Source organism: Poeciliopsis prolifica, unplaced genomic scaffold (assembly GCF_027474105.1).
Source record: "Poeciliopsis prolifica strain line A6 unplaced genomic scaffold, Auburn_PproV2 SCAFFOLD154, whole genome shotgun sequence".
NCBI classification, from domain to species: domain Eukaryota; kingdom Metazoa; phylum Chordata; class Actinopteri; order Cyprinodontiformes; family Poeciliidae; genus Poeciliopsis; species Poeciliopsis prolifica.
This window is the reverse complement of record NW_026562529.1, coordinates 38,360-59,060: the sequence shown is the minus strand read 5'-3', so window position 1 is coordinate 59,060 and position 20,701 is coordinate 38,360. Positions and strand designations below refer to the sequence as shown.

General features: G+C 46.8%; 1 protein-coding gene and 1 pseudogene across 3 annotated transcripts; one reads left to right on the top strand and one right to left on the bottom strand.

Moving 5' to 3' along the window:
* Positions 1 to 503: 503 nt before the first annotated feature.
* On the top strand, positions 504 to 14,980 carry LOC129356028 (signal-induced proliferation-associated 1-like protein 2; annotated as a pseudogene).
* A 645-nt stretch (positions 14,981 to 15,625) lies between these two features.
* LOC129356053 (acylphosphatase-2-like) lies at positions 15,626 to 20,398 on the bottom strand. Of its 3 annotated transcripts, XR_008605343.1 has the most exons (5): positions 20,252 to 20,398; positions 19,320 to 19,336; positions 17,709 to 17,818; positions 16,125 to 16,307; positions 15,626 to 15,958 (listed from the first exon to the last, which is right to left on the bottom strand). XR_008605343.1 is itself a non-coding variant. In XM_055025672.1 (4 exons), exons 1-4 carry the CDS (start codon positions 20,352 to 20,354, stop codon positions 16,193 to 16,195), a joined length of 345 nt encoding a protein of 114 aa, XP_054881647.1. In that variant the 5' UTR covers positions 20,355 to 20,397; the 3' UTR covers positions 15,626 to 16,192. The 3 variants fall into 3 exon arrangements, 2 of the variants coding, with proteins under 2 accessions (XP_054881647.1, XP_054881648.1); XM_055025672.1 differs by having other exon boundaries at positions 15,626 to 16,307; positions 20,252 to 20,397; XM_055025673.1 differs by lacking the exon at positions 19,320 to 19,336 and having other exon boundaries at positions 15,626 to 16,307; positions 20,252 to 20,389.
* Positions 20,399 to 20,701: the final 303 nt, after the last annotated feature.

Below are 20,701 nucleotides of genomic sequence, written 5' to 3'. Positions count from 1 at the left end.
TTAGGCCAGGTGATGAGGGGACGTTGGACAGAGCCGTGTCTGTCCACAGGTTAGGAGTAGGGTCTGAGATGGGCCCCCTGGTGGACGAATGTCTCACCAAAGTACAGATGGAAGATTTAACTCTGTATTTCTGAAAACCATGAAATACTTCTACATTTCATAAAGTATCAGAATTGTGGAAAAAAATATGAGGAATTTTTCTGAGGACAAGTTGGAGTTGGTTCAGATTGAACTTTGACCCTAAGATCCTTGATGCTGTCATCCTCCTTCCAACTAAAACCCAGTTGTTCTGTAGTCCTGCCCTTTGACCTCAGAACCGTCAGTTCCTCAGCTGTTCTTTTGTCTTTCAGGTCCAAAGGAACGTCTTATCTGTGGACCGACTGGACCCGATGGACCACCGACAGCAGCAGGATGAATCCTGATCTCTGATTCAGAACTGGGACAAAGATCTTTGTGGACTTCCTGATCGCTGCTCGTTGCTTAGAAGACCTGTGGACAGCTGAGTGTCTCTGGAGGTCATGGGTCCTCCACAGACCCAGGGATCTCCAGCTGTTCCTCAGATGGGGGTTCGTGTTCGTGTGTCAAACTGGTCAAAGAAGCGGGAGATAGGGAACGCTCGGCGTCCCTCGAGAGTTGACAGCCTGGGAACGAGCCAGTTGGATGGACCTTCTAGGGAGTTTCTGGAGGACAGCTTGGACCTCTCAGGTCCGTCGGAGACCGACGTCCAGGTATTAAGGACTGGCCTGGTGAGCATGAAGAGGAGCAACAGCGAGGCGACCATCAGTGACTTTGGATCTGAGGACGCCGGTCCCACAGCCACGCTGACCAGAAGACACGGGAGCTCGTCCAGCGTGGACCGACTGGGCTCAGCGGGGTTCTGGGAGGTTCTGGACCAGGAGCCCAGTGCTCCGCCTCCCGTCCCTGAGCCTGACGCTGTCTCTGCTGTGCTTTCGCCCAGCCTGCAGGCGGCTGTCCAGATCGCACGTGGGGACATGGTCTTCATTCCAGGACAGGACACTGACAGAGATGCCAGAAAGAAGACGGAGACATCTGTCCTCGGCCGCCTGAGGCCTCAACGGACCAACAGCGTTGAGGTGCACCAGGACAGCAGCTGGCCTTTGACCCCTCACAGGTGGTTCTCATTATGACGTTCAGAGTGTCCTCCTCACTGTAGCAGAGGGACGTCCCTGTGCAGAAGCTCCTGCTCTGCTGCCGCTAGTGGGACATGAAGTCCTGGATGGTGACGAACGGAGCAGCGCTCTGGTCCTAGCCTGTCCTCACTTCCTGAATGAGCTTGGAGGGGAAATGGACCAGAACTTGGACCTGGCCCGGCCCAGCAGCTCTACCGGTACCAATGCTGCCGTGTCTGTCCTGGAGGCGTCCAGAGGAAGCAAGCACTGTCCCGCAGACCTCAGGGGGACGGACGAGTACCTGGACCTGGGAGCCATGTACTACCAGAAATACTTCTACACCAAAGGTAACAACCTGGTCCCGGTACTGGTTCCGGTACTGGTTCTGCTCCCAGTGTTTCAGGTTCTGTGACCTGTTTTTTGGCTGGTGTCCCTCTAGATCACCAGAATTATTTTGGCGTTGATCCGAAGTTCGGTCCGGTTTCCCTGAGCGTCCGTCGAGAAGCTGTGGATATCGGAGGAAACCCGGTCAGGTTCTGCTACAGGATCATCCTCCGGACCGGCCAGGTAACAGAACCAACCGGCCTGAGTCAGCGCAAGATTTCAGAAGATTTAAGAAGCAGCTTCCTGTTTCTCCTCAGCTGTCCACCCTGAGAGGATCCATCATGGAGGACTCTGTCCCTTCTTCGTCCAAACACGGGACGGGTCGAGGTCTTCCCCTGAAGGACGTCCTGGAGTTTGTGGTCCCAGAACTCAACATCCAGAGTCTGCGGGCGGCGAGCCGTTCCCACAAGTCCCAGACCTGCTGCTGCAACTGGACCAGCAGGAGGTGAGCTGGTTCTGCCGGGTCTACTGATCCAGCAGAACCTGGTCCTGGTAGGTTACAGTATTGAAAAGCAGGAATCGTTTTCCTTTCTCTCCACGGTTCTGGACACGGTTCTGCTGGTCCCCATTGACACAGTAAACGTGGTTGGACCAGAACCAGAACACTAAAGCTCCAGACAGATATGTCAAAGTACCAGAACTCATTTGGGTTCCCCGAAACCCAGGCCGCAGTTCTGTTCAGTGAAGGTTCTGGTGTTGCTGGATTGATCCACATTCTAACATCTTAAAGCAACACGGCGTTGGACCTTGTAGCAGTAGAAAGGACAGGCGGTTCTGGTTCTGGCAGAGCAGAATGTGGCGTAAAACACTGGAGTTGGACCGACAGGTTTATTGTCACAAGTCTTGACACGCCGTAAGGAGACGGTTCTGATCCGTCTTCTTGTTTTCCCGCAGCTCATCCTCCAGCACAGAGTGAACCTGCAGCTGAGCCGGGCCGGTCAGAACACGGGAGAGACCAGCAGTCCTGCCCTGACCCAGTTCCTAAACTTGCTGGTCCACACCGACCCGATGAAGAGTTTCTACAAGCACCAAGACCAGCAGAACTCTGGTACCACTACCTCCTTTCTAATGGTCCAAATATGTTCTGGTCAAAATCAAGCCCACTTTTATAAATTGGACCAAAGCAGAACTTCTAAAACCTTCTAAAGAGAGTTTGATGCGTAAGACCAGAACGCGGCGGCGTCCTTCACTGCTCAGCTCAGTCGCCGGGTTTTGACTGGAATGTCTCGGCTGCTTTCCAGGTTTTTTGAAATTCATAAACTATATTGGCAAAAATATTTGCTCACCCATCCGAATGAATGGAATCAGTCGTTCTAATCGCCTCCATGGCCACAGGTGTACGAATGAAGTCTGTTTTTACAAACACATGAGAACAAATATTTTGCTCTCAGGAGTTCAATAAGTTCCAACGTGGAACTGCAACAAATCCAGTCCTGACATTTTTCCGCTCCTAAATATTCCACAGCCAGCTGTGCAATATGAAAACGGAAGCAACTCAGCCACCTAGTGGTCGGCCACGTAAAGTGACGGTCAGCAGTTGCTGAAGTGTGACGAGGTCGCCAACTTCTGCAGAGTCAGTCACTGCAGACATGTGACCTTCATTTTGGACACTTCCAGGATCCTATCTTTGTGGCAACAGTTTGGATCTGGACTCTTTATGGTCCAGATCACAAGGCTCTCCATCATAAATCCATGATGGAGAGCAGGCCTTCTTGTCCCACATCAGTGTATGACCTCACAAATGTGCTTCTGGAAGAATGGTCAGAAATCCCCAGAAACACTCCTAGACCTGGTGGACATCCAGAATAGTTGAAGCTGTAGAGGGACCAACGTCACATTGGACCCGGTGGGTCAGGATGGGACGGCACTGAAGCTCATATGTGAGTCAAAGCAGGAAAGCAAATATAGCATATGTTCTATTCGTATTATCTTGAGAGTGCCATGCACTTAATGCAGCAGGGCATGAGTTATTGCTCCTGGTGAGTGTTTTTTATGCTTAATGCAAACCAATTTCCTTCTGGGATGTGAATGAAACTGCAACTGAAATCCCTTTGCAATCTGTTTCCGAGAACGAAGTGTTTCCGTCTCCTTTCAGGAAGCTCCACAGAAAGTCCAACTGTTTCCATGATGTTCCAAGCATTTCAGCTGACGTTCCATGTTTCTGCCCTGCTACAGAATGCTGCCGATGGTTCTGGTCAGGTACTACATGGTGCTATGGTGAGGGGGTTCCACAGCACTACAGGAGAACTACACAGTTTATCACAGTGAAGTTGCATTTCATTCTCAGGTGCTGAGGTCGTCACACCTTGTTGCGAACGATGTCACCGTGATTTTCCAGGAGCCTGAAGCTCCGCCCTTCAAGCCCCAGATCATCCGTGCCGACCTGCAGCACGTCTTCATCATCGTTAGAGTCCACCGACCCTGCACCCAGCACACCTGTTACAGGTTAGACGTGGTCCACAGGAAGTGAGGTGTCCCGGGTCAGACTGCAGGTGTGAACTTGTTGTGTCTTTCAGTCTCGCCGTCTCAGGTCCCGGGGCGTCCCGCCCTTCGGTCCATCAATCCCATCTGGTTGGATGGCTCCTGCCTCCTCTGCCTTTGTGGACTTCCTGCTGACCAAGATCATCAACGCCAAACAGGCCACCCGCAAGTCCGAGTCGTGTTTCACCATGGCGACTCGTGCTCGCAAGGAGCAGCTGAAGCGATTGGTGGACAGCTTTGGAACAACGACGCCATTGGACTCCTCCTCCGGCGTCCGCTTCAGCTTCATCTCTCTGGTTGGAAAGAAGAAGGAGCGTCTGGCGCCGCACCCATTGGCCTTCCTGCAGAGCGCAGGCGCCCTCACCTGGAGCGTGACGGTTCGCGACCCCCGCACTTCTGTCGCAGTCGCCTGCCGACTGGCCGTCTCCGGCGAGATGCTGGTGCTGATAGAAGGCGGGCAGAAGGGTGGTGTTTCACTGTTCATGCAGGGACTGATTGGCTGGAACACTGCACACGGATCCATCCAGGTGTTCTACCAACATGGACTCTGCATGGCATTTTCCACACGGGATGGCCGCTGGAGGACTCCCAGGAGTCACGCAACGTTTGAAGGTAAGTAGGGGTCTCATTGGTCCCCGACCCCTCTCCAGCCGCCTCCTTAACCCCGCCTAACCCGCCGCCTCCTTAACCCGCCGCCTCCTTAACCCGCCGCATATCAGGAGCACGATATTCCAAAACAAGCTGATAAATCCACTGGAGACGGAGCGACTGCTTCCCTCGCTCCTTCTCCCTCTCTGCTCCTCCAATCATTCACAGGATTCAATGGATACCAATGAAGAAATGTCTTCTGGACCAGAGTTTCTTAAATTTACAGATGGAATGAATCAACAGGTTCGCCTCGGCACGTCTCTCCTTAGCGCTCAGTAGCAGACCTCACTACATTTAAGCAACCTGCCCCTGACTTTCCACAGGATCCATCACTCTGCATTTCTGAGGTCAGAGGTCGGGACCAGACATTATCTTTACACCTGTCTCCATCCAGAATGTGTCTGGCCCCTGGGTTCTGCAGAACAGGACATTACCTGTCCGGATCACTACAAGAAAATTTACAAAAACCAGAAATATGAAACAGCGGTCCTAATTCAAACCTCAGACTGAAAATCTTCTGGCCTCCAAGCCACTTAAAGTAGTTATTTTAAATACCAGATCACTCTGTGCTAAAGCTCTATTAATGAATGATTTCATCACTGAGTATAATATGTGTTTTTGACAGAAACATGGTTGAATGATAATTATGACCAAATCGTTGAATCAGCGCCTCCTACTACAATTTTTTAAGTGAGAATAGAAAACATAAAAAGGAGGAGGCGTGGCTTCTATATTTAAGAAAACCATAAACTGTAGTAAAATGTCTTTGGGTCATTTCACATCTTTTGAGTATCTTGGAATTCAGGTTAAAGGCTTCAAATGAACTTTGACTAACTTTATACAAAACTTCAGCATATGTGGAAAATTTCTTTACTGACTTGAATGATCTTCTTTCTCTCATATGCATTGATTATGATTGATAATAATGTTGGTGATTTTAACATTCATGTGGACAAACCCGAAAACAGAGGAGCAAAAAAGCTCTCTGATATTTTAATTTTGGTTTAACACAACATGTTAAACAGCAACACACACTCAAGGACACACACTGGACCTGGTTATCATCAGTAAGGGTGTGAATATTTCCAATGTCTCTGTAACTGATGTCGCCCTGTCGGATCACTTTGCTGTTATCTTTGAAGGTTCTTTATTCTTTGACCCACTTGGACAAACAGCTACTGTCACAAAACGTTCTTCACAGAAAACACAGAAACATTTAATCAAATCTACTCTTCCTCCTCACCCTTAAGCTGTAATGATGTAGATCAGTTGGTATGATTTTCAGGCTAAAGTTTCATATATCATTGATTCTTGCTCAATTAAAGTAAATGTTGTGTCTGGTAGGAAGAAATCTCCATAGAGAAAAGCACAAACAGTTCGACTGCAAGAGAACTCTGTCTCAGAGCAGAACCAAAATGGACTAAAACTCAACTTTACGTTCATAATGACATCTATAAGAAAGACTACGTAACTATCACTTAACACTAAAACATGGAAGGGAGGCTTTCTTTGCAGATGTCATAAACAAAAACATGAACAATACCTGAACTCCAATCTAATGCTGATGGAACAAGTTTTCCAGCTTCTTTTCAGAGAAAATTAAAAAATCAGAGGATTAATCTGCACATCAACCCTAGAGCCAGAACCATGCTGAACCCAAACAGAACAAATACAGGAAAAATGACCCATTTTCAACTACTTCATTATAAAACCCTAGAAGAAATTATAAGTCAATTAAGTTCAAGCTCCTGCTGTCTGGATGTTCTAGATCTATAACTCTAGAACATTTCTTTAAGAAAGTCCTGCCTGTTATTGCTGCAGATCTGATCCAAATAGTAACTCATCGCTTACATCAGGCGTTTTCCCCCAGGCTTTGAAAACAGCAGTCATCAAACCACTGTTAAAAAAGAACAACCTGGACAAATCACTACTGCAGAATTACAGACTGACCTCTGACCTCTGACCTCCCATTCATCAGCAAAGTTATTGAAAAAACTGTGTAAACAATTAAATAGTTTCCTCATGATGACTAACTGCTTTGACTCTTTCCAGTCTGGTTTTCATACTCACCACAGCACGGAGACTGGCCTAGTCAAAGTATTCAATGATATCCATATAAATACGGACTGTGGGAGAATCACAGTGCTGGTTCTGTTGGACCTCAGTGCAGCTTTTGACATACACTCCTGATCAAAATCTTAAGACCAGTCAAAAAATTGCAAGAATTTACATTTAGCACTATTGTATCTTAAGAAGGTTCTAAGTAGAGTTTCACATTGTTAAAAGAAGAAATCAGCATAAGAGACAAAAACTTTTGATGTCCATTTTCATAAACTTCCCTTGCCACCCATCCCCAAATGTTCTCAATTGGGTTTAGATCCGGGGAACATGCAGGATGGTCCAAAAGAGTGATGCTATTCTCTTGGAAGAACTGCTTTGTCAGGCGGGCGTTGTGAACTGCAGCGTTGTCCTGTTGAAAAACCCAATCATTACCACACAGACGAGGGCCCTCAGTCATGAGGGATGCCTGCTGCAACATCTCCACATAGCCAGCTGCTGTTTGATGCCCCTGCACAACCTGAAGCTCCATTGTTCCATTGAAGGAAAACGCACCCCAAATCATGATGGCGCCCCCCACCACTGTGCCGTGTAGAAAACATCTCAGGTGGGATCTCCCTGTCATGCCAGTAACGTTGGAAGCCATCAGGATCATCAAGCCAAAACTTTTTCTCATCAGAGAAGACAACTTTCTTCCACCTTTCAATGTCCCATGTTTGGTGCACCCTTGCAAAGTCCAAACGGGCAATTCTGTGGAGTTGAAGAAGACTGGCCTTTGAAGACGTTTTTTGTTTCTGAAGCCCTTCCCTTGCAGATGCCGTCTGATGGTTATTGGTCGGCATCAGTAATGGCTTTAATTTGGGTAGAGGATCGTCCCTTGTCTTGACGGACAGCCAATCGGATCCTGCGGTTCAGAGCTGGTGAAATTCTTTTGGGTCTACCGCTTGACTTTTTTGTTCCATAACCCTCAGGATCATTTAACAAATGCAAAATGACTGTCTTACTGCGTCCAACCTCAGCAGCGATGGCACGTTGTGAGAGGCCTTGCTTATGCAGCTCAACAATCCTGCCACGTTCAAAGTCAGTGAACTTTTTTGCTTTTGCCATCTGGAGGTCTTGACAGTGTAAAGACTTCATAGAACATGACATGAATCCAGATTTTTGCACAGCTTTTGGCTTTTAAAGACTATGGTCTTAAACTTTTGATCAGCTGAAAAAAATCATGTTTTGAATGTAAATGCAGTTTTCAGAAAATTCCCCGCTCAAATGTTTTTGTCTCTTGCACTGATTGTTTTCTTTTAACATTGTGAAGCTTGTTAAAACCTTCTTAAGATTCAATAGTGCAAAATGCAAATTCTTGCAATTTTTTGACTGGTCTTAAGATTTTGATCAGGAGTGTATTACTGAATGGACTGGAGAGTTGGGTTGGACTCTCCGGTTCGGTGCTCGATTGGTTTGAATCTTACATAAAGAACAGGGATTTCTTTGTTTCAATTGGAAATGTCTCATCAAAGAGGTCAAAGGTCACATGTTGGGTACCAGAAGGCTCAATCCTAGGACTGTCATGAAATGGTGAGGTGGAGGTGGTGAGGCAGCCGCTGGAGGCCCAGGTAAGGTGAGTAGTGTAGATTTAATACAGAACTTGTCCAGCTAACACAGCAACAAAAGAAATCTGCGGCCAGGCAGCACGGCTGAGCAGAACCCACGGCTCACACCGGTACCAACAGGTCAAACAGGCCAACAAAAACCAACGACGACAAACTGAGACAATAAACGACAAGGACCTGACGAGGAACAAAGGACACAGGAGGGATTAAATACACTGAGCATAATCTGGGGAACAAGACACACCTGGGAACAATCAAGAGGAAGACAGGACGACGAGGACACAGAGAACTAACCCAACAGAAAAACACGGATCATGACCAGGACCCCTCTTATTCAATATTTATATTCTCCCACTAGCTCAGGTTATAAAATGAAATAATATTAGCTACCATAACTACATTACGATGTCACCAGGTGACCTTTGACCCCATCCAATCACTGAATAAATGCTTAGAGCAGATAAATGTGTGGATGTGCCAAAACTTTCTCCAACTGAACAAAATAAAACTGAAGTCATTATTTTTGGACCTAAAGAGGAACGATCTAGAGCTATAGATCTGAGCTATAGATCTGGAGTTATAGATCTAGAGCTATAGATCTAGAGTCAATGCACACCTTCAGTTATTACAACTAAGACCCAGAGATCAGCCTGAAACCTGAGAGAAGAGATGGACTCTGACCGTAACCTTCAGAGCCACATAAAGACAGTTACAAAGTCGGCCTTCTATCACCTGAAGAACATCTCCAGGATTAGAGGACTAATGTCTCAGCCAGATCTAGAGAAACTCATCCATGCGTTTATCTTTAGTCGCATTGATTATTGTAACAGCGTCTTCACAGGCCTGTCCAACAAATCAATCCTCCAGCTGCAGCTGATCCAGAAGCTGCTGCTCCTGTTCTCACTAAAACCAGGAAGATAGAGTCATAACAGCAGTTTTAAAGTCCCTCCACTGGCTCCCTGTAGCTCAAAGAATAGATTTTAAAATACTGTTGTTAGTTTACAAATCACTGAACGGTTTAGCACCACAATACATCAAAGATCTGCTGTTGTTGTATCAACCTTCCAGACTCTCAGGTTCTGGTTCTGGTTCTGCTCTGCATCCCCAGAACCAGAACCAAGAGAGGAGAAACAGCTTTCAGCATCTATGCACCAAACATCTGGAACAAACTTCCAGAAAACTGTAAAACAGCAGAAACCCTGACTTCCTTTAAATCTCAACTAAAAACCAGCTGATTAGAGTTTGATTAGAAATGTACTATATAACAATGTATTGTTGATTCCATGATGCATGACTTTGTGTTTATGATGTAAAACATTTTGAAATGCCTTGCTGCTGAAATATAAATAACATTGGATTTGATAACTGGGTCATGTGACCTTTCAGACGGTGACCCACGGTGCTGCAGGGGCAGCCGTGACTCTGAGGAGGAACCGACTCGGTCAGCTGGGGTTTCACGTCAACTTCGAGGGCGTGGTGGCCGACGTCGAGGCCCACGGCTTGGCCTGGCAGGCGGGTCTTCGCCCCGGCTGCCGGTTGGTGGAAATCTGCTCGGTGGCCGTGGCAACACTTTCTCACGAGCAGATGATTGAGCTGCTGAGGACGTCGGCGAACGTCAGCGCCATCGTACTCCCGCCCCTCAGAGACGGGATGCCACGCAGGTTTCTGTGACATCAACATCTGTCTGTACCCTGGTTGGCTGGACCCGACCGGAACCATGAAGGGTTAGAGCTTCACTGACTTAAAGTTTCATCTTCAGGAGTTTCTCCGAGACCCAACGGCTCCCCCTGCTGGAGGTCAGATTGGACCCTGATGTCACTTCCTGCCCCTATGGGAGCTTTGGAGCCCCGCCCACTGCCAGAACATCGTCCAATCAAAGTCCAGTCCAACTGACCTCTTCCTCTGACATCAAGAACAACTTCAGGTATTAGAACTGGACCAGAACCGAATTGGACCAGAACCAGGTTCCCCAGCAGAGACAGATCTTGACAGCAATGTGTTTACCGTGTTGATTGCCCCGCAGAGCTCCTCCTGATTGGCTTGTCGGTTCAGATGGACGCACCGGGTCCAGGCAACACTGTAGAGACAGAGGTGACTGGAACCGGAACCAGGATCCATTTGGCTTCCAGAGTAAGAGCTGAACAGCTGGACGTTTAGCTTACTGAGATGTTTTGGCCGCATCCCATGAAGCTCGGGCTTCTGCAGGTTCCCCTGACCCGCTTGTTTTAACCTTCATCCTGACCCGACCTGTCTGCTCATGTTCCCTTCCAGAACCCAGACTCCACGGTCTTCCTCCTCGTCTTCCTCAGCGAGCGAGTCCAGCAGACGGAGACGGCAGCGGCCGGCCCCAGGTGAGTCCACCTTTTCGCCAGAAATTGTTCTTAAAGTCTCGGTCCTGCCTGAATTCATCTCTCTGCAGTTTGCAGCCACAAGTTGCTCAAGTTGCAGCAACACGTTGTCCAGCAGCAGCAGTGACGGCAGGACCTCGACGCCTCAGCTCGCCTGTCTCAGCGGCGTGTCGGTGGACAGCGGCATCGACTCCGCCCTCTACTCGCCGTCAGCACTGCCTCCGGTTGCTGGGGCAACGCTGGTCCTGACGGACGTCCACAGGGAGGCGGCGCCGAGCCGTCCCGGGACCGACCTCAGAGGCTCTGTTGCCAGGTAACTCCAGGGTCAGTCCTCCAAAATAAATATTGTCCTTCCATCGCATGGAGTGGCGCCCCCTGCTGCACTGGAGCAGAAACACAAATGTTTCTGATTAATATGACGTTAAACAGAAACTAACCCTATACAAGCCGACAGCATTTAAATTTCCTTTAATATATCTGGAGCAAATGTAATCTGTTTATTAGCCTGTAATGGTTTCCCATCAGGACAGGACAGGTGAGTCGAGCTGGGCAGGTGCTTAACATCTGCTCTGCTTTTTTCAGAGACTATCATGGAACCAGATGTTCATCAGCAGACAGAGTGAAGGCAGATTCACCTTTGACCTGTCCAGGTGATGCCAGCTGGGATGCAGAGCGCCTCTGCAGCCAGGATACCTGTCCATGGGAGGCGGGGCTTAGCTGGTTGACCAGCGGTTTGTACTGGAGGAGACTGGCAGGTGAGAAAAACCAGGTGACATCTGGTGCCATCACCTGAGACACACGTTTAACCTTCTAGCATCTGACCTCCGTCTGACCTCCATTTGACCTCCGTCTGACCTCCATCTGACCTCTCTGACCTCCATCTGACCTCCGTCTGACCTCCATTTGACCTCCATCTGACCTCCATTTGACCTCCATTTGACCTCTGTCTGACCTCCATTTGACCTCCGTCTGACCTCCATCTGACCTCCATTTGACCTCTGTCTGACCTCTATCTGACCTCCATTTGACCTCCGCCTGACCTCCATTTGACCTCCGCCTGACCTCCATTTGACCTCCGTCTGACCTCCATCTGACCTCCATTCCCAGCAAAAGATGCCAATGCTGCCATTATTTTGAACATTGTATTTGTTGTTTCTGTAAAATATTGTAACGTTCATTTACTTTTTGCTAGAATAGAATTTGTCCCCAATACATTTGTGTCCATTAAAACACAATTTATTTGACTAATTTTGAGGTTTCCTCACCATTTGAAAGACCCTGCTATTATTATGAAGATAAAATAGCATCAATAATGACATCAGACGATTCCCTCACTGAGAGAAGAGACGTTAAACTGCTGCTAGTTTAGAAATCACTGAACTGATTAACCCTGAGCTCCTTTCAGGCTAAAAATGCAGCTGGTTTGAGTTTTATTAAGAAAATATGAATAACCGACCAACATATTGATAATGTATTGATGATTGTAATGAGTCTTTCTCAATTAGTGACTCAGTGATGTTCATTTGATGTAAAACACTTTGAAATGCCTTGTTGCTCAAATGTTCTGGACTAATAAACTTGACCTGACTTCATGTTCCAGACCCAGACATCGTCCAATCAGAAGCCAGAAGGTGAGTCTGAAATCTTTCCGTTAGTAATAAAACAATGAGATCCAAACTAAATGAGCCAATAAAAACTTCCTGACCTGAGATCCTGCAGGAAGGAGAAGTTGCTCAGACGAATGAGCAGCAACCTGATTGGTCAGGTTTTCGTTGGGCCCCGCCTCTTCAGCAGATTATTGCTGCACCAACGTCACGCAATGCAGACGGAGGTCGGCGAGGAAATCTGCTGATCCAGCATCAACGTGTCTAAAGTCTGTACGGTTGCTCCAGTCTTCTAAAGGAGAGAAAGATCAATTTATTTGTGAGATTCAAACGTAGCCGGTCACAAGGGAGTTAATTTTAAAACCAGGAGTGAGTTTGCAGCCACTTTCTAACAGGCAGCAATCTGTCGTTTAAAATCGATTTTCAGATCATTTATTATTTTCTGCTCTAGTTTGAATAAAAAGCTAGAGCAGAAATAATAAGCCAGAGCACTAATGTTGAAATCCACTTCTGGACCTCGATCTGAATTTCGCGCGTCTTCCGGGTCACCAGTCTGGACTGACAGTGATCTGCCATCTTGGTAGGCAAGTGCAATGCAAAGCACCACCAAAAAGAAAATCTGGACACTTTTGACCAGTGTGTGAGAGAAAGAAACACAAACACAAATTGCTTCTGTCAGGATCAACCCGTATGAGATGGAGAAGGAAAAGATGTCGGCCGCGCCGCCTCCGATCCGTACGAAAACCTTTCAATCAGAGGGTCAGAGTTCAGGAAGCTGACGACACACGGCTGTGATTGGTCACAACCGTAATGAGGTCACAGTCAGAGTGGCTCGGCCGCCTCACCTGGTTCCCGTCTCAGTCTTCCTGCAGAGCCTCTGGAGTCTCCGCCCTGTTTCCATGGAAACGTCTGACCCACAGCAGGTCACATGACAGTTTGTCCCTCGCCAGCGGCGGGACACAGCTGAGCCCCGCCCACATCCTGCTGCGCCGCCACAGCGCACCGACCATCAGACGCCCGCGTACACCTCAGAAGGGTGAGCAGCTGGACTTTCACAATAAAACTACTTCTGGTTGCATCTTTCCTGAGCCCTCACCTCATTGGCTGAGGCCAGGGGATTTGGGGGCGGAGTTAGACACGGGAAGAGAGACAGGTGAAGGTCAGACTGGCTGACTGTGTGTGTGTGTGTGTGTGTGTGTGTGTGTGTGTGTGTGTGTGTGTGTGTGTGTGTGTGTGTGTGTGTGTGTGTGTGTGTGTGTGTGTGTGTGTGTGTGTGTGTGTGTGTGTGTGTGTGTGTGTGTGAACCGCTGCAGGTGTGTTTCCGTCATCTCTCACTGACCATCCGCTCCGTTACACTCAGGAAGTGAGATCAGGGAGCCCCGCATTGAACAGGTGAGGAATTACACCTGGAGCCACTTTGAAGGCACTTTGTGATGTCATTGATGATGTCATCATTGTTCTCCCTTCCCCCAGTGACATCACAGCTTCTCTCTCAGAAAAAGTGTCTCAGCTGGAGGAGATCCTTCAGGGGCTTCAGCAGGACCTGCTGAAGGTAAGCCTGACTTGCTGATGTCATACAGGTGAGAGGATGACATCATCAGGCTGAGGTGTTGCTGTGATGCGTTCAGGAGCAGCAGGACAAAGCGGTGCTGCAGCAGCAGATCCTCGACCTGCGACGAGAAAACTTGCGCCTGCAGGAGAGAGCGGCGGCGGCGGCCAGCGGCGGCGGCGGCGGCGGCGGCCAGCGGCGGCGGCCAGCGGCGGCGGCGGCCAGCGGCGGCGGCGGCCAGCGGCGGCGGCGGCGGCGGCCAGCAGACGCGATGCTTCACCGCATGGACGCTGCGCAGAGGCTCGTTGCCATGACAACCCCATGGGGTCCGCCGGACAAAAACACCAGAACCATCGGGCCTGTTCAGAACCGTTTGTGATCTCGGGATGAAACCCGAGATCACATCTGCTGAACCTCTGGTTCTGACCCGGATGCTGATTCGGGTTCACTGCCACATAAAATCAGAAACCTCATCAGAACTATACGGATCAGACCTGATGACAGAGGGCGATTCTGGTCGGGTCAAATCGGGTCGGATGGAGGACATGCGAATGTCTTTGTGATGTTTTGGACAATTTGTCTCTGCTTCCATCACTTCCTGTTTCAAAGGAATATCTGGTTCATTTATTCATGAAGGAAAATTTCTCTGAACTTCAGCTTCATGAAATAATTGAACTGATCAGTCAGTGCAACGCTGCCCCCATGTGGACACCAGCAGGACACCAGCAGCAAACAGGAAACCAGCAGCAAACAGGAAACCAGCAGCAAACAGGAAACCAGCAGCAAACAGGAAACCAGCAGCAGAGCTTCTTCCTGCTCTGATTGTAGCATCAATTCTTCCTGATCTAGATAATCTAGGTCTATCAAGATGACTGTGAACCAGATCATATTCCAGATGTTCAGCTGAACAGGAGTCTCCCGAAGGGTCATACTTCTCCATCAGCTGGCTTGCTACTGGTTACCAGTTTGTTACTGGTTACTGGACCTGATGACCTATTTCGTTACAGAGTTACTGGTTACAGCTTAATGATAGAATTCAATTTAAATGAATTCATTTTAAATTCTGTTCCTGACCTTTCTGTTCAGGTCAGGAACAGAAATAAACTTGGTCAGTTTGGAGCCTCAGCTGGTCCAGGGATCCATGAGGCAGACCCTGATCCCTGACCTCTGAACCCTGACCCCTGAATCCTGACCGTGGGTCGAACTTTTAGATCTCGGCTGTAGAATCTGCTTCTTTGTTTTCGATCTTTATTTGATTCTGGAGTTATTTAGAAACGGCTGAAGTCATTTGTGAACAAAATGTCTTCAGCCGTTTCTTTAAAATGAGTTTTTCTGACTGATCTGCTTATCGGACTCGCCAGACTCAGAGTTCAGAGGTCACTTTAAAAGCTGATTGCAGCCAGTGGACATGAGGATCTGACTTCCTGTTTTGTGTTGGCGTCCTGCACCATTTCTAGACTCTAGAAAACCAAAAAAATGTGACAACTGCCTGAATCAGTTCATCCAATTTAAAGTCATTTTCCATATTAAAGGCCAAATTTGTGCCTTTAACAGACAGAAGAGTGGAAGCCGAGGATGACAGATGGTGTCTTGCTTTCCAAATGTGACCCTCCCTGTTTTCAGTAGCAGGAGTCAGGCCGTCAGGTTTATTGACGAGAGAATAAACCTTAAACTAATGACGGTTTAAAGTCATTGGTTTAAACCGTGACCTTAAACTCAAGGTCACGGTTTAAATCTGGGCAGTGTTGGAGATCTGCAGTTCTCACACTTCCAGACGGTAAAATCATTTTGAAAAAATAACTACCAGGAGTCTGCATTAGAAGAATTGATCAATTTATTCAAAGCTAATGACAGAGTGAGATCCGTCTGTCAGGCTCTAACTAACGGCTGGTTCTGGTCTTTCTCGGTTCTGGTCAGCAGTCAACAGCTTGATTGAACTACAGATGTGAAGATTTGATAGTTTTGCACCGAGGACTCTCGACAGTCTTCAACATCAAACACATCAAACCTTTTCGTTAACAATAGTCAAATGTCCTGAACATGTTTGACCAGGTCAAAGCTGAGCCAGACCCGGTCAGCTTTGGTCCTGATCGGTTCTGGGTCGGGAAGTTAAAACCTAGATGATGTTTAGCATTCTGCTGTTCTGATGCTGTGGAGATTAATGAGAGCAGCTGATTATTATCCATAAGTCCTGATCAATCAATCAACCAATCAATCAATCAATCAATCAATCAATCAATCAATCCAATAACACATTGAACAAGTTTCACAGATCAATGTTTTATGTGCTCAGTTTGCAAATGAGGCTGACGTACATTGGTTTATTTGGAGGTTTGTTTGGTTCCTTAACTGCTGATGAAGCTGTAAATCAGTCTGCACATGCTCAGTAGCGAGTGGAGAAGCCCTGGATCTCCAGTTTAGAAATGTCTCTCTCATTGGAGAAAACGGCTCGGTCGATCCGAGAACTCGGACTGCCGACGTTCTTCAACCAAAGTTTCCTGCAAAACGCAAAGAGGAAGAGAAGGAAAAACGTCTGAAGGTTTGGCTGAAATATCAGACAGAAAAACTTTCATCTCAAGTGAAATTCTGAAAATCTGAATCTACTTAAAAACAGAGAAACAGTTTTACTTGATGGTCCAGAGTTTCACTCCATTCATTCACACATTGCTGCCGCTCACTACTCACCTTTCTACATCAGTGGTGAGTTTATGATGGTCACTAGCTGTTACTTACTGATTGAACCAATTTTACAGTCACTGTCCAAACTCTCCTCCTTGCTAGCAGCATAAAGCTAAATCTGTTAGCTCAGCGCTGCCGTCCCCACCGGAGGCATCATAAAAAGCTTTGGACCCATTTTGAAAACTGAGGTCAGATTCATATTGGGTTTATTTACTCTGTGAAGAAAAAGCTGTTGGTAGGAACTTTGAACTATGGATCTGATGCAAAGTTATTCACTCTCATTTTTAAACTTTCTTTCTTTATGCAGATTTGTTTGCATAAGCAATTTGTATTAGTTGGTTTAGCTCCTGATTTAAAGACAACTGTTCTCCCTCTTTAACTCTTGTCTTGTGGTCAGTAACATCCAGTGAGGCTTTGGATTCTTCCTGAATTACATTGTGAGATTAGACTATCAAATTTAATGAAGAAAATGCTACATGCTATTACACATTTATGCACATCACAGGTTGAATGCTATTGGTCCACATGGATGATGACACTCGTTACATTTAACCAAGGTTGTAATTGGATGATCCTTTAGCAAAGCAGCAGCCTGTAGCTGTCTGGCTGCTTCACCAGAACACAGATATGCAGAAGTTAGAACCCGTCTGTTCCTGAACATCTCAGAGGAGAGGCTCTTCATCAAACTCTGGCTCCAAACAACACGCATTGTTCTGACCCATCAGGGCCCAGAGGCTTGAAGGTCAAAGGACATTTGATGTTAAACATGGTTGAAACATTCTTGGCTGAATTCAAGTCATTTAAAGTCCAACGGGGACAGAAGGTGCGCTAGACATTTTCATTGTCATTTCGACTGAAAAATCCCGTCGTAATCTAAATTTACCCATCAATTTTTAAAATGAGAACATGCATTGAGTTCAGTGGGCAGACCAGAAATTATATTCTATTCTTCTACAACTTGATTTTGGTGATTTTTGTGATGTGCATAAAGTTGAAACTGTCTGCAGCAACTGGTCCGATGTGTTTAATCAGTCAAAATGATGGATGGCCTTCAAAGTTTTCTGTCAACATTCTGAGTTTTAAACTCTATAAAAATATTTGGTCAACGACTCCTGGACTGAGGTATGAATAATTGTGAGCCGGTGTAGCATTTCCCTGCAGTTACCTGATCGGCTTTGGTGTGAAAGCAGGTGTTCTCTGACTGGTCGGTCTGGACTTACATGCTGTTGACCTGCTGAGCCGGTCCCTGGATCTGGCCGATCACCGTCCCCTGTCGGGTGTTCTTCACCCAGCCGCTCAGTCCCAGAGCGCGGCCCTGATCCTCCGTGTACTGGGAACCAGAACACAGTCGGTCTGTCAGCCAGTAGCTGACTGGGTCTGAGTCACCTGCAGGAACACTGATTGCTATTGATCAGCTTGATTAATAAATTGATAAATGATCTCTGACCATCACCTGCAGCACTGAGATGTTTTTTTTCCTCAGTGTCTGAGCCGAAAGAAGGAGAGAGAAGACAGAAGAGCCATAATGTAGAGATGTATGCATGCTAAAGACAGGAGGTTTAAGAAGAGTGATGTCATTGTCTGAGATGCAGGAAGTGATGTCAGAGATCACTTGTCTTCCACACCTGGGGAAGCTTTTAGAGTTCTACACAATCTTCATATTTGTGACTTAATGTGACGGATTCTGAGCTGGGATTCCTCAAGTTATTCATTTTTGTGTATAAATTTAATTCAACCTATTAGTAATGAGTTTATTAGTAAGATTTGCATATGAACTGAATCTTGTAAAGCTCTAAACCTGCAGGTGAATTCATCCTTCATGAATAAAAGTGTCTGAGGAATGTTTTACAGGAAGTGAGCAGAAAGTTGCCCACTGTCAAACGGTTTCAGCTTTCGCCTGTTTTATATTCCAAGAGTAATTGGGTTTCACTCTGCAGCGCCTCCTGGTGGGCTCTGGTCTTAAAGGAATCCCCAGGACCGGCTCCACATTCTCTGGGAGTCCCTGCATAGGTTTCTGACGCCGCCACCCGACCCGACCCGACCCGACCCGACTGAGGGATAATCCATTTGACTGAACAGACGGATTTTCCCTTCAAATGAAATGTGACCTTTAACGGATCGTGTCCTGAAGGTCGGCGTCCACCAGCTTCTGATGTCATTCAAACTTCTGATCTTGAAGATGTTGAAACAAAAATTCTTTTCTCTTGTTGAGCAGATAGAAATAATTTAGGTGATTCTGACCTGAGAAGTTTGATCTGATTTCCCTTCAGACGAAGAGGAACAGCGGCGTATGTAAACTTCTGGTTTCCACCATAACTTGTACGTTGAAGTTTTGGTTGAAACTCTCCAGAACCTCCTCGCAGGGCGGCAGAGGTTCTGACCCAACCTGTTTTTCGGTATTTTTGGCTTCTGCGTCTCCTGGCCGACGTCAAACAGTCGGTAAGACTGGGAGCCATGGCAACTCTGAGTCCCAAAGCTCAGAACCCGGTCAGAACCCGGTCAGAACATTTCCTAAAGCATTGAGTTTCTGCTCCTGCTGGAGCGAACAGAACCAAGCCCAGGTTCTGGTTTTGGGTGTAGTCACCGAGTCAGATTTTAAAAACCATGAATGTCACCTGAGGTTGGACTGCAGCTTTTTATTTGACCTTTAACCTTTAGGTAAGACCGGGTCAATGTCCGTCTCAGGTACTCGACCTGTTCTTGGGGTTTTGTAGAGGCTCCAAATCATCTGATCAATTTCATTGATTGTATTTAGTTCTGTATTTTTTCTGTTTTGATGTTTTCAGATTTGAATTAAAAAGGTGAAACGTCGTCATGATGGAGAAACTCACCATCCTGAAGCAAACACCTGGATGGACAGCACAAAGTCAGAGTCACAAAGCTGCACAAACTCGTCATGTATGACATCACTAGTGACGTGCGGTCAGGTGAGGCAGGTGAGGCAGGTGAGGCACCTTTCATCACAGAAATGAAAGAAAAAATATAATAATAAAATAATTGAAATTGTTATCTTCATCCGGTGGTTCAGAAATAGTTATTTTTCATGTAGCTTCACCAATTTGGATGATTCTTTCTTCAAAATCGCTGAATTTTCTTCATTTCCCATTGAAATGCTTGGAAGCCTCACCTGGGATTGCGCATCCCTGGCTAACTGGCTGGCTGCTAAGCGGAGAGAGCATGTTGCTGTACGGCGTCCATGAAATGGTTTAGACATATTTAATATGTGAACTCAATCATTTAGCTCATGTATATAATGTACAGTGCTTTTGTCACCAACTGTGTTTGTGTAACGTGTTTCGAGTGCTGAGCGATTCTAAACGGCAGAGAACAGGTTGGAGGTGAGGCAGGCAGTTCTCTGGCCTCATGGCAGGGGGCGCTCAAGATCCCAGACATTCGTCTTGTCGCTCCACAACTGCAGAGCAAGTGACAGCGAGCTAGGCTAACCGATACGGTAAGCAAGTCAAGTGCAGCGATATTTTATTAGAGCTAGAGATAAGGAGTACTTCTATCGCAAAGTGACGGATGTTTCTGTGCAGAAGGAGCGACGCACGGACTTCATGTAGAAGTAAAGGTAAGACAGCAATAACATTAGTTTTTTAAGGAAATGTGCGTTTTATGAGCTACAGTTTAAATGTGTAAAGGGTGCAGAAGTGAAACATAACCTGTCAACGGCTGTCAATCTATGCATCTATTTGCAAATCGGATTCTGATGACGTCAGAGCCTCACCGCACGTCACTGGACATCACTGGTCACGTGACTCACCCTGCACATTCCCAAAAATCTCAAAGTCGACTGAAACCAGTTTCTCTTCAGACATGACGAAGCGAAAGCCGCAGAATATCAGAACACAGAGCAGCAGCAACATGGCGCAGCTATTTTTATCCTGAACTCTCCCAGAGTGTCTTCCTGCTACAGCCTTCACAATAAAAGCATCAAAGATCAGGTTTTACTCTGAAGGCTTCAAAAACCCAACAGGTCAACAGAGATGAAAACTAGAGGAAAAAAAACTCACTGAGTTTCAAACAAACAAATATTTTCAGGAAGAAACTTTTCCAATTGGATCCAGCTGGAAATACCCACCAACGAATCCATCAGTTCGATCCACCAGTTGGATCAAATCCGCCAGCATCAAATTCTGATCTCTAAATGATTTCTGCTCCAAGCTTCAGATTCATGTGTTCATATGTGGATGAATGAAACCAGTTTTGTTTT